Below are 13,976 nucleotides of genomic sequence, written 5' to 3' on the forward strand. Positions count from 1 at the left end.
ATAACACAGAGGACCCTCTCCACCTCTGATTACCCAATGAGGACTGGCTCATGGAACTCTGGCTTCCTTCTCCCAAAGTCAATAATCAGCTCCTTGGTCTTGCTGACATTGAGTAAGAGGTTGTTGTTATGGCAACACTCATCCAGATTTTCAGTCTCCAACCTGTCTGCTGATTCATCACCACCTTTGATTCAGCCTACAACAGTGGTGTTGTCAGCAAGCTTGAATATGGCATTGCAGCAGTGCTTAGCCACACAGTCAAAGGTGTGAAGTGAGTAGAGCAGGGGGCTCAGCACACAGCCTTGTGGTGCTCCAGTGCTGATGGAGATCGTGGAGAGATGTTCTTGCCGATCCAAACTGACTGGAGACTGCAAGTGAGGAAATCCAAGATCCAACTGCACAAAGAGGTATTGAGGCCAGTGTCCTGGAAGTTATTGATCACTCAAATATTTTTGAAAATCATTACACCACTGAATAAAAGGTTCTTTATTCTTCAGTATTTTTATGAAATTAAACCTATATTCACAGGACTAACTGCAGAAATGAAGAATACATTTGGATACCACTTCATGCACTTCGTTGTGTTATGTCATGAATAGATGTGTTCATTGACTTGTACAGAACAAAACCAAGGGAAGCGGGTAGTTGCAGACTTTTGGTTTTATTTTTCTCATTAGTTTGGGAATGATAAAAGTGAGCAGTTTTGAATGGTAAAAGGGATTGGAGAGGGTCTAGGCTGAACAAACAAAGCAGAGAAAGAAGAGCATTTCAGTTGTAATTTCCCATTTTTCAAAAATCAGGCTTATAATGAAATAAAGCATTTACTCTCATAAAATGGTGTGATGGCAGAGCGGACTCCATGGGCCATATGACCTAATTCTGTTCCTACCTCTTGTGGTCATACAGCCTAACACTGAAGGAGTTCAAGATACATTTGTCCTTTGCAGTATTACCTGTTTTCCATAGGAGTCATGAACTGGTGAGATGATTCCCCCAATCACAATGTAGCGCCCTGTCTTGTGCAGGTAATCACGGGCTCTCTCTGAAAGCAGAAACAGGAAAGGTGAATTTACAAAATGCAGAGAGTGATATACTGAACCACAGCTTGATCTCTGTGTTAGACTTCACTGAGTTAGCTGGTTCTTATTCATTTACTCTACAAACAGCTCCTGAGCAATGGAAGAAACTTAAATGCAGTTTCAGTGCTAAAATGCTGCTGCTTCACATTTTCCCAAGTATTGTCAGGTGATAGAGAAATGCGGATACTGTGATATTCAATTAGATAACCCAAAACAACTTCTCAAAAACTAGCCTCAAAGGCAAGAAATCTTTAATATACTGCAATTGTACATCCCAAAGCATTTCATGAAATAAAATTTGACAGTGATGCTGTTCAAAAAACAACATCAGGACAAAAAAAGAAGAGAGTTTTACAAACCATCTTAAAAGGGGGAGTAGAAAGGTGAAGAGCTGAGCAAAGGAATCCTGGAGGGCCGGGCCTAGGGAACTAAACACAATCCTCCAGTCTGTGCAAGATGCTAAATTCAGAGTATCGCAGGTGTAGGGGAGAGAGACATTAGAGGGATAAGGACTGGGAAGCCAGCAAAGGCGGGCTGAAACCAGGGTGAGAATTTCAAACCCGAGTGCCAAAGCTCATCTAAAACAACACAAAGGAACGGAGGAACTCAGGTCAGGCAGAGTCAATGGAAGGAAATGGGCAGTCGATGTTTCAGGTGGCATCTCTTAATCTGAACATCTCATGTATTATAAAACATCTTCCAATGAGAATAAATTTTCTGTTTTCAGAGAACATAGAACAGTATAGACCCTTTGGCCCACAATGTTGTGCCAATATTTAGACCTACTCTAAGCCTTCCCTCCTACATAGCCCTCCACTTTTCTAATATCCATGTGCCTATCTCAGAGTTTCTTAAATATCCCTGATATATCTGCCTCTACCCCTACCCCGTGCACTCACCAGTCTCTGTGTAAAGAACTTACCTCTGGCAACCCCCCTATACTTTCCTCCAATCGCCTTAAAATTGGATCCTCTTTTTCCTTCTGTACCTTCACACTTTACAACATAAGCAAGTGATGTGCTAAAAAGAAGTGTGAAAAGCTTCCTACATTTAGTTGGCACATCTTTCCATTCTAGAACTCAGGCTATGATAACAAATTATATTAAAAAAATTGTGAACCTTGGAGACATAGCTTTTGCAAGGGATCCTATTTGCCAGTTTACAAATTATATATAAAGAAGTTAATTTTCATGGTATTCTGCTGCTGTTCAACATGTTGTGTTTTCAGAGTTGCTTTTCTGCACACCACTTTTGTAAAGCATGGTTATTCGAGTTACTGTTGCCTTCCTGTCAGCTTGAACCAGTCTGGCCATTCTCCTTTGACTTCTCTCATTAACAAGGCATTTTTGCCCACAAAACAGCCACTCACTGGATTTTTTTTTTGTTAACCATTCTGTTAACTCAAGAAACTGTTGTGCATGAAATTCCTAGATTATCAGCAGTTTCTGAGATACAGAAAGCACCCCTTCTGGTATCAACAATCATTTCACAGTCAAAGTCACTGAGATCACATTTCTTCCCCGTTCTGATGTTTAGTCGTAACAACAACTGAACCACTTCTGCTTCTTCTTCTTTTGACTTTTAATAGCAGTTGGCAGTCCAACATAAAGATGCATTACCACCATCAACTGGACTGGAGTGTGGTGTAGAGAACTGGGGGGAAAACTTTACTACTTCTTTTTCAAATGAAAGCTAAATTACCCCCAAAAGCCCTGTAGACTGTGAGTAATGAAAGGTGATACTGTGAGTTACATTAAAGTCACTCCCGTAACTTAACAAGTCTGTAAATGAAAACTGTCAATCCCCAAAGATTGTAATGAGGCCTGCATTTATTTCAACCTTATATGCTTCACACTGTAATAATATGTTCAACAGTTTCATAATGATGACAAGGCCTACACAACCCAGAGTGATGTTTTCCAAAAAGATATAAGGAATAATTAAGCATAGTATGCCCAATTCTAAGTAGTGTCAAAATAATTTCTTCCCTTATTGGTTTACCCCTTTCTCCCATAACTAACTAACTCCCATAAACCCATCAGTGTGATGTATTCTATAAAGCTGGCTCCTTTTATGTCCGTTATCCCACAGGTCTTGCCATAACCCCCTAATTCTTAACCCTGCCATCCCCTTAGCCTCTGATTTGCTACGTGGAAGGTCTATATTCTCTCATGAACTTTTATAACAGCTTTCTAAGCTAAACTACCCACCCTCTCATTCCCCTCAACACCTCTATGTGGAAGGGCCCAAAAGAAGCAAACATAAACTAATACTTTGTGCATGAAATAATGTTTGATGAGTTTCCAACAGTAGATCTGACCTACTGCTAGAATCACCTGTTTTAAAACTCATCATTACTGACAAGGAATCTGAACAAATTTCAACTTTACATGGACAAATTTCCTCCACCCACTGAGAGCCTAAAATAGTGGCAACCAAGTCTGATGTATATACTGATAAATGATAGTAAGCAGTTTCTTTCTCATTACCTGTAATTCAGATACAAAAGCAGCCAACCAACATTCCCAGTTAAATTATCTTTTGATCCATCTGTAAAAATGGTTAACATACCATAATAATTTTCATTAATATATTGATGAACCAATAGGTTTTTAGGCATTACAGAATACTTAGACTTTATTAAATTGTGTAAACTAAAATCAACAAATGTGATTGGAAAAAAAAAGGTGTGGTTACTGAGAAAGCTACAGTATGACATATTGCAAAATCCAACAAATCCATATTCCTAGCATGATAAGAACTCAGCCACCCAAAACTAAAAAACACTCTTCTTATGATGTTCCCAACAGTCCTCCAACACACCTTTAACAGAATGTTAATTTCTCTGCCCCCCACCCTCAAATTAATCCAGTATGTTAACATCAACTTCCACCTCCGCAATTGTTGGGGTAATTGTCCCATTTCAAGCAGTAAAGCTGAAACGGGGTGGTGTCCTCACTGCACCACAACATCATCGTAAAGCCTGTGCTTTAAGATCAACGTTGAAGAAGCAGCTGATTCACAAGACACACAGCCATAATCAAGAACAGACCTAATTAAACAAATATAAATGGTCAACAAAAATTTGTGTGTAGCACCCCAGGAACGCCTACATAGACACCTGAGAATACTTAATGCTCCTTTACATTTACCAATGATTTTACTGATATGGTGCTTCCATGTCAGCTTATTATCCATCTACATGCCTTGAAACCTTACCACTGACTCTTCAAGAGTTTAACTGTATAATTTCAAATCAAGTACAGGTCTATCAATCTTCTTTGTAAAACATATAACTTGAGTTTTAGCTACCGTAAGTTTAAATCCTCATCTACTTGAAATTGAAATTTCTACCTCTAATCCATAAAGTTCCATGATCTGCATATAGTGATTTACCCACCCCAGTACCTATCTCAGAGAAAATATCATTAGTCATAATATTAAATAATAAAGGGCTACAAATATTACCTTGTGAGGTCCCATTCTCTATTTCACAGAAACCCAAATATACCTTGCCCACACTTACCTGCATAGACTATCCAAATAAAAAACTCAGGGAAAAAAAAATCACACGATCTCCTCCTCATTCCTAATTTCAGTAGTTTAATCAAAAAGTCCTTCCTTTCATAACATATCATATGCCTTTTCAATATAAAAGTACTGCTATTATAACTTCTTTATTTACCTGTGCTTCGCTAATATCATCTTCCAAACATAAGACTGAATCCAATGTCATTCTACCCTTCCGAGGTCCACGCTGATAAAACGCTATATCTCTGCTCTTTTCCAATATATAATTCAAACGTTCCATTGCCATATGCTCTTCAAGTTTACATAGATGAGACGTTAACAATACAGGCCTATAACCTGAAGCATCCAATGGGGTTTCCCAGCTTTTAGAACAGGTACTACTATTTTTTATGAGGAAGGAAGATGGCCTACACTCCAAAAATGATTCAAAAATTTTAATATTATCTCAAGAGAATTAGCAGCCATATGTCTGATCAACCAATAACATTTATTATCCTTTCCTGAAGACATCTGGCCTACATTAATAATAGCCTTCTTAAATTCATACAAAGAAAACTCTACATCAGTAATGCTATCATTGCTATAGCTGACTTCCAGCACATCAAGGTATTCATTTAGAACCTCATCCCTACATTGCTTAACCTCTTCACTTAAATTATCTTGACATAGTAAATAACATAGCCAGTAACTCAATCTTCTCCATCTCAGTAATAATCATTTTACCCTCATCAATCAATACTGGAATATTATTATCCCAATGAAATCCACCCCCCTCCATTTTCTTAATCTTTCCCCAAACTTCTCCAAGTTTAATATCCCTTCCAATATTATCAAATATGATCTGCAGTAAACCTTTTCCTCAATCTTCACCACTTTCCTCGCCTGGTCCGTGCTCTTTTATACAATCAATTGAACCTCTTGACTACGTCTGCATGCTTTTATTCATTGAGTTGCTGCCACTTGATTATATATTTGCATTAACAAGCAGGTGTACAGGTGTAGCTAACAAAGTGGCCACTAAGTGTAGGGCAGTAACAAGGAGTTAAATTTGCAGCAGGTTTAGCTGCGTTGGGACCTGAGATTAGAAGTGAAACCAAACTTAATGACGCTTCCCATAAGAACAGAACAGACTCGAGGGGTAAATGACCAGCTTCTTAATACTGTGTTCCAATGTACTGAAAACAAATTCACAATGCCAGGACATGTAACTGGCCTGGGGCCAAACCATTAATCTAGGTTTGCAGCATCCTTCAAACAAATACTGGGCAGTATGTTGAACCACTAACAATCTGTCCATTTCCAACCTGCACAAGCATTATCATGCAAGAGACACGAACACAAAGTTAAACCACGTCTAATTAATTTGGATTTTTGGGAAACCTTAAATCCTGTCATGGAACTGCAGAAAACACATCAGTACAAGACCATTTGGCTCATCAGGTTTGCGCCTGTCAAGAAAGAAACATCCAGCCTGATCCTACCATCTAATATTTGGTCCATATTCCTGCAGTTCACGTGCACTGTGAGTACTTCTGACATGTGATGAGGGCTTCTACCTCATTAAGGCTTTTAGTGCCAGACCCAACTACCCTCCGAGAGAACACATTTTTTTTCTTTCATTTACCATCTAACCTTTTTGTTACTGTCTTTAACTTTATATCCCCTTGTTTCAAAGGTACATTTAATGTCAGAGAAATGTATGCAATATACATCCTGAAATGCCTTTTCTTCACAAGCATCCTCGAAAACAGCGGAGTGCCCCCAAAGAATGAATGAAAGTTAAATGTTAGAACCCCAAAGTACTTCCCAGTTCCCCCTTCCCACGCATAAGCAGTAGCAAAGCAACGATTCCCCCACACCCCCCACCAGCAAAAAAAAAGCATCAGCACCCGCCACCAAGCACTCAAGCGTGCAGCAAAGCAACAGCAAAGACACAGACTTGCAGTACCCCAAAGACTACTCGTTCACCCGGTATTCGACATAACACATGCTCTCTCTCTTCTAATAAGGGAGAAGGAGGTGCCTCTATTTCACAGCAAGAGGGGAGACATAACAAACAACTCGCTGGTTTACAATGTTAAAAGTCCGTTGCATCGCTTTTTCCAAGCTCTGTGCCCAAAGATCTCAGTTCTCAGAGCACACAGCTAGAGATCTTCCAACTCCCAGCCCCTTAGTAAAGGTCATTCCTACGCATTCCACCTATTGTTTTCATAATCTTACATACCTTACTTAAATCTCTTCTCACTCCAGTTCAAACAAAACAAGCCCAAACAAGGTCGAAACTGCTAAAGATATCCAGCTGGCTAGACAGCATCCATGAAGGGAGAAACAGAGTTCTTTTTTTTTAGAGATTAAATCTTAGCATTATTTGTCATATGTGCATCGAAACATCAAACCATACAGTGAAATGCGTGTTCTGTGTCTGAGGATTGTGGTGAGATCACATCCTTCCAGCATCAATGTAGCATGCCCACAACTTGCTACACTAACCGTAGTCGTTGGAATATGGGAGGAAATCCGGAGCACCTGCAGGAACCCCATGTGGTCACAGGGAGAACATACGAACTCCTTACAGACAGTGAGGGGAATCAAATCCGGAGCACACGCAGGAACCCCACATTGTCACGGGGAGAACATACGAACTCCTTACACACAACAACGAGAAGCAAATCCGGAGCACCTGCAGGAACCCCATGTGGTCACTGGGAGAACATACAAACTTCTTACAGACAGTGACAGGAATCAAATCTGGATCACCTGCAGGAACCTCACGTGGTCACAGGAAGAACATACGAACTCCTTACAGACAGTGATGGGATTCAACACCCAACTGGTGACCACAGATAATGTAAAGCAATTGTGCTCACGGCTGCACCATCGTGCCATCCTCCTGCTTAGCTCTGAGAAGGGACCAGATCAAGAGTTTTCAGGCTAGTATGGATGCAAACCATATTTCAGATCAATGATCCCTCAGCGTTCCAGGAAAAATTAAAAATAAAAGAATATTTTGACCTGCAGAAAAGGGGAGGTGACGAGCATGGGGTAGCGGTGGTTGTTATATGTGGTAAGGTGTGGACTAAAGTTAGAGAAAATATATACTTTAAATTTCAGCATTTTGAGACAAAGGAGAACTAAAAGAAAAGTAAACTGAAACTAATCTGAACCAGAGTTTATGACTGTCTTATATGACTTTAGATTTGTTGATTTGCAGTAGCTGCATGTTGCAAAGACAAATTAATATAAATTACAAAATAAATAAATAGTGCTAAAAAGGAATAATTAGGTAGTATAAATTACTACAGAGTTAAGATCAGAGAGTTAAACACGTGATCCAAAGATTGGTATGGAAGATCTGGGTTGAATTCCAGAGACATTGACACCAGTACCGGGGAAGGAGCTGTTCCAATGGGTAGGGTACCACTCAAAACTATGCTGAGACAGGGTCCTGGCAAAATGCATAACTCGGCCTGTGGATAGGGCCTTAAACTAAATAGTAACAGGATGGGTTCAACAACTTGGAAAAGTATGAATAAAGTAAAAGGGAAGCAGAGTGCAGGAGAGGTTACTGACATCTTCAAAATAAAGAATAAGACAAGAAGTTTAGAAAGGGATAAGAATTTAACTTCAGGCAATATGGAGACAAAATTGAAAAGAAGGGTGGTGAATGCAGGACTGAAGGTCTAATGTTTGAATGCACACAGAATACGAAATAAGGTAGATGATCTTGTAGCACAGTTAGAAATTGGTAGGTATGACACTGAGAAAATCACAGAGTTGTGGCTGAAAGAAGATCACAACTGGGAGCTTAACATTCAAGGATACATATAAGATCAGAAGTGCAGGCAGGTAGGCAGAGTGGGTGGGGGTGGTTTTGCGGGTGAAAATGAAATCAAATCCTTAGAAAGAAGTCACATAAGATCAGAAGATTTAAAATGCTTGTCAGTTGACATAAAAAAAACTGAAAGGGTTATAAGACCCCGGTGGGAGTTATATATATGTCACCAAACAGTAGCCAGGATGTGGGCTATAAATTTAACAGGCAATTGAAAACTCATGTAAAAAGGGCAAAGTTACAATGGTCAAAGTTCAAAGTAAATTTATTATCAAAGCACATATATGCCACTGAAGCACCTTCAATAACTCCAAAAGACCGAGGTTTGGTAAAATACAGAAAGGCTTTTATTCGCTCTACAATACAACCTCCACAGTGAGTGTCTGCCCCCGGACTGAGGGGGAGGGGCAAGGTGAAACACCTTTATACAGGAAACTGTGGGAGGAGCCACAGGAGCAGTCAGCAGAGGGGCGTGTCCAGACAGTTAACCCAGTTACAACACATATATATGGTTTACTACAGCCACCATATACAATCCTGAGATTCATTTTCTTGTGGGCATATACAATAAATCCATAATAGAATAATGCATCTAAGCAAATAGGAAAATATATGCAAAATGGACTTCCTCCATTAACTACCAGTAAATTACATTGATGTAGACTTTAATCATCTCCACGCTCATTTGACTGTCAGTCAATGCAAATTACTGTATGTCCATTTTACAGCCATTTCCAATCTGCTTTATTCCATTTTCTTGTATATGATGTCCTCCAGATTCCGACATTTCCCTGTACATTGCATGACAGAATATGGTGTCTAACCTTTCCATTTTTCACGGAATCTTAAGGCACAGAGGCAAAGTGATCCCTTAGAAGCCGTGCTGGCTCTTTGAAAGACCTATCTGATTAGTGACACTCCCTTCCCCTTTCTTTATAGGTTAACAATGTGATTGACTTTTAGTTCAGGGCAATTAGCACCATGCAATAAATGCCTACATCAGCAAAGTTATTGTCCAACAAAATCTTTCATTTTTCAGTGTATAGTCAATATTCTTTGAAAATTAGTTTTGAATCTGTTTCCACTGCACTTACGTGGGTACATTTTGGATTATTACTTGCTTTGATCAAAAATTATCTCCATATCTTCACATGTTTCAGCCTATTTTCTCAAAATACATTTAAAGCATTGTGACATTTATTCTTTAATCTAATCTATTAACTCTGATGCTTTTGGACTTTCTGAACATTTCCAGTGTTTCCTGTTATTTGTGGTCTTAAAGGACATGTTGTCTCCAAGTGAAAACAGTTCTCTTTATTGCTTGAATCCTTCTAATAACGTCTCTCTTCACCTGCTCTACTATAATAAAATTGATAACTCCTCCAGACTGACTTCAAACTTAAAGCCATAATACATTGGAGCAGAATTAGGCCAATTGGCCCATCGAGTCTGCTCCACCATTTCATCATGCCTGATCCATTTCCCTCTCAAACCCATTCTCCTGCCTACTCCCCATAACCTTTCACGCCCTGACATATCAAGAATCTATCAACCTTTGCTTTAGATACATTCAATGATTTGACCTCCACAGCCATCTGTGGGAATGAATTTCACAGATTCACCACCCTCTGGCTGAAAAAAATTCTTCCTCATCTCCATTCTAAATGGATGTCCCTCTATTCTGAGGCTGTGTCCTCTGGTCCTAGAGACTCCCCCACTACAGGAAACATCCTCTCCTCATCCACTCTATCTAGGCCTTTCAACAGGAGATAGGTTTCAGTGGAATTCCCGTCATTCTTCTAAATTCCAGCAAGTACAGGAGCAAAGCCTTCTTGGATACGCAATTGGTGCCCCCTGTTTTGTTGAGTGTGCATATGATGTGATTGCGTTGTCAGATCACGCACCTATGAAACTAACTTTGGAATTTTCTGATAATATTTACAGACCTCAGTGGAGACTTAACATTTCATTGTTACAAGATTCAATTTTTGTAAATTTTATTAAAGAATAAATTTCTCTATTCTTTGAATTGAATACAACTGAGGGAATGTCAGATTTGGTTATTTGGGATACGATGAAATCTTTTCTTAGGGATAATTTCATATTCAGTAGGTTTAAGAAGGAAAACTAAGGCAGAACTTTTGCTGATCACTAATAGGATTAAAGAAATAGATAAACTCTATTCAGTAACGCCTAGTGAAGATCTCTTTAAGGAACGGGTGGAACTCGAAGCACAACATGATTTGCTTTTGACTTTTCCTATTGAACAGCAATTTTTTAAATCCAAAAGCCAATTTTATATACACGGAGACAAATCAGGCAAATTATTGGCTGGTCAGTTAAAAGCAAGTATGGCTAGAAGACAGATCCTGAAAATAAGAAGACCTGACAGAACTACAACGGTAGATGCTCATGAAATTAATAAGACATTTATGGATTTCTACTCTAATCTTTATGAGTCTGAATGTTCAGATAATATTACTTTTATGAATAGTTTTTTGCAAAAAGTGAATATACCTAAAATTTCTATTCAAGCTATGAATACATTAGATGCACCTATTAAACAAGAGGAAATAGCAAGGGCTATATCCTCTCTTCAATCAGCTAAAGCTCTGGGACCAGATGGATATAAAGTGGAATTTTATTTTACTGATATACTTATACCTTATTTATGTCAAATTTTCACTAACTCTATATCCTCTGGTACTCTCCCAAAAACTTTCTATGAAGCTTCAATCTCTTTAATGCCTAAAAAAGATAAAGATTTATCTGAATGCGCCTCTTATAGACCAATTTCTCTATTGAATGTGGATTTTTAAATTCTCTCCAAGATTTTGGCTAATAGACTTGAGAATATTTTACCTACTGTTATTTCCAATGACCAAACTGGATTTATTAAAAATAGATATTCACATTTTAATATTCGAAGATTATTAAATATTATTCACCATCTAAAGAATCTGAATGTGTTATTTCTCTTGATGCAGAGAAAGCCTTTGATAGGGTGGAGTGGTCTTACTTATTTGAGGTTTTGGAAAGATTCAATCTTGGCCCGGGATTTATTTCCTGGATTAAATTGATCTATCATGCTCCCATGGCTGCTGTTATAACTAATAATCAAAAATCTCCCTATTTTAGATCATATAGGGGTACTTAACAGGGATGCCCTCTTAGCCCTTTATTATTTAACCTGGCCTTAGAACCCCTTGCTATTGTTCTTAGAGATCCTAACACTTCAGGGTATTAAGAGAGGGGACAAAGTACACGAGGTTTTATTATATGCTGATGACCTGTTAGTTTACATTTTGGATCCTAGGAAATCTATTCCTTCTATGTTATCTATACTTTCTGAATTTAGCAGTTTTTCTGGCTATAAATTAAATTTACATAAAAGTGAGTTATTTCCTATTAATAATTACTCGGATCCAAATCATCAAATACCTTTTACTATTGCGAAAAATTATTTTACCTGTCTTGGTATTAAAATTACTAAAAATTTTAAGAATCTATATATATATATATATATATATATATATATATATATATATAATTTTTTTCCATTAATTGGCTACTCCAAACAAATGCTTTCTAAATGGTCTCCTATGACATTATCATTAATAGGTCAAATTAATGCCATTAAAATGATAGTTTTACCAAAATTTTTATATATATTCAGGCAGTTCCCTCTTTTGTTCCTAAAAAGTTCTTTGACAGAATAGATTCTGTAATTTCATCTTATATTTGGAAAAATAAAAATCCTAGATTGAGTAAACCCTTATTGCAGAAATTAAAAAAGGATGGTGGTATGGCTTTGCCTAACTTTAGAATGTACCATTGGGCAATCAATATTCAATATGCTAGTTTTTGGATTCACTATTTAAACATACAGGAATGTCCTTCATGGTTGGATCTAGAGGTAAACTTGGTGAAAGGTTTCTCTTTGGCCTCTTTACTGGGAGTTCCTCTTCCCTTTTTGTTTTCTAAGATTAGTAGACAAGAATTTAATCCCGTTATTAAACACACATTAAGAATTTGGTTCCAGTTTCATAGATTTTTTGAGTTTAATAATTTTATTCTTTCTAATAATATTTATCTTAATTATTTTTTAAACCATCAATTTTGGATAAGGCCTTTTTAATTTGGAAAACCAAGGGAATGATAACTTTTTCAGATTTGTTTTTAGGGGACTGTTTAATGTTTTTTTCTCAGCGGATAAATATGATGTATCGAATGTACACTTTTTTAGATATTTACAAATTAGGAATTTTTTACGTGGTTTGTTACCAAGTCACCCTTCTGCCTATCTACCTAATACGATAGATGTTCTCTTTCAGTTTAAACCATTTCAAAAAGGGTTGATAGCTATAATCTATAAACGGTTATTGAGTTTACGAATGATGTCTAACGATAAAATTAAACGCGCTGGGACTTGGAACTTCAAGAGTCATTTTCAGATAATCAAAGGAGTAAAATTTTTCATTTGGTTTCCAACTCATCTATTTGTGCCCGTCATTCCTTGATACAGTTCAAGGTAGTGAACCGGGCCCATAAGTCAAAGGATAAACTAGCACATATTTTCTCCAGTATTAATCCTATTTGTGATAGATGTAATACTGAGTTAGCCACTTTAACTCATATGTATTGGTCTTGTATAAAGCTAGATAACTTTTGGAGAGATGTTTTTAAAACACTATCAAGAGTTTTGGATTTGGATCTACAACCTCACTTGCTTACGGCAACTTTTGGGATTATCCCATTGGAAGCAGGAAATATTCCTGTTTCCGCTCAACGTATGATAACCTTTTCGACATTACTGGCTAGGAGAGCCATTTTATTGAAGTGGAAGGATTCTAATCCACTGCTCACAATATTCCCTGTGAGGCCTCACTAATGCCTTATAAAGCTTCAGCATTACATTCTTGTTTTTATATTCTCGTCCTCTTGATAAAAACATTCTTGTTTTTATATTCTCGTCCTATTGGCTCTCCTCCATCATGTCCTTAAAATAAGTCATCAGACATGTGATACATCCTTTAAATTTGAACAAATACGGTGACCTTTTATCCAATATTTTCAGTTAATTTGATTTATTACTCTTTCAAGTTTTTTTTCGAGGTTTTAGATTTGATCAGAAAGTTTTTCTCTCCTTTTTTTTGGTTGTATCCTCAAAATGGACTGCCCAGTCCCTTTTTTTTTGTTTTGTTTGTTCTGTTTTTTTAATATAGTGTAGTGGTTTCTTTTCCTCTCTATTTAAAACTTAATTTTTCTCCTTTCTCCTTTTAACTGGTAAGAGGAGAATTCTATTTTTCTTTTTTATATTATATATTTTATACTAGTTTAACAATATCTATGATTTTGACAGTGCCTATTTTAATTTTGGTTACTGATATATATACTTGAACTAATTCTCCTCTTGATTGTATTTATGTTTTTTTAAATCAATAAAAAGATTAATAAAGAAAGAAGGGACCAGAGCCATCAAACACTCCTCATATGACAAGCCTTTCAATCCTGGAATGATTTTTGTGAACCTC

The 13,976-nt window shown here is 37.4% G+C and overlaps 1 protein-coding gene across 1 annotated transcript in view; it reads right to left on the minus strand.

Annotated features, from left to right (window-relative positions):
* The window catches only part of nmnat2 (nicotinamide nucleotide adenylyltransferase 2), a 294,286-nt gene that overhangs the window by 214,013 nt on the left and 66,297 nt on the right, over positions 1–13,976 (minus strand). The window contains exon 2 of the mRNA XM_063064047.1: positions 954–1,042. Coding sequence (XP_062920117.1) covers positions 954–1,042 — 89 coding nt within the window. The remainder of the gene's footprint in view (positions 1–953; positions 1,043–13,976) is intronic.

Source organism: Mobula hypostoma, chromosome 12, assembly GCF_963921235.1.
Source record: "Mobula hypostoma chromosome 12, sMobHyp1.1, whole genome shotgun sequence".
NCBI classification, from domain to species: Eukaryota; Metazoa; Chordata; class Chondrichthyes; order Myliobatiformes; family Myliobatidae; genus Mobula; species Mobula hypostoma.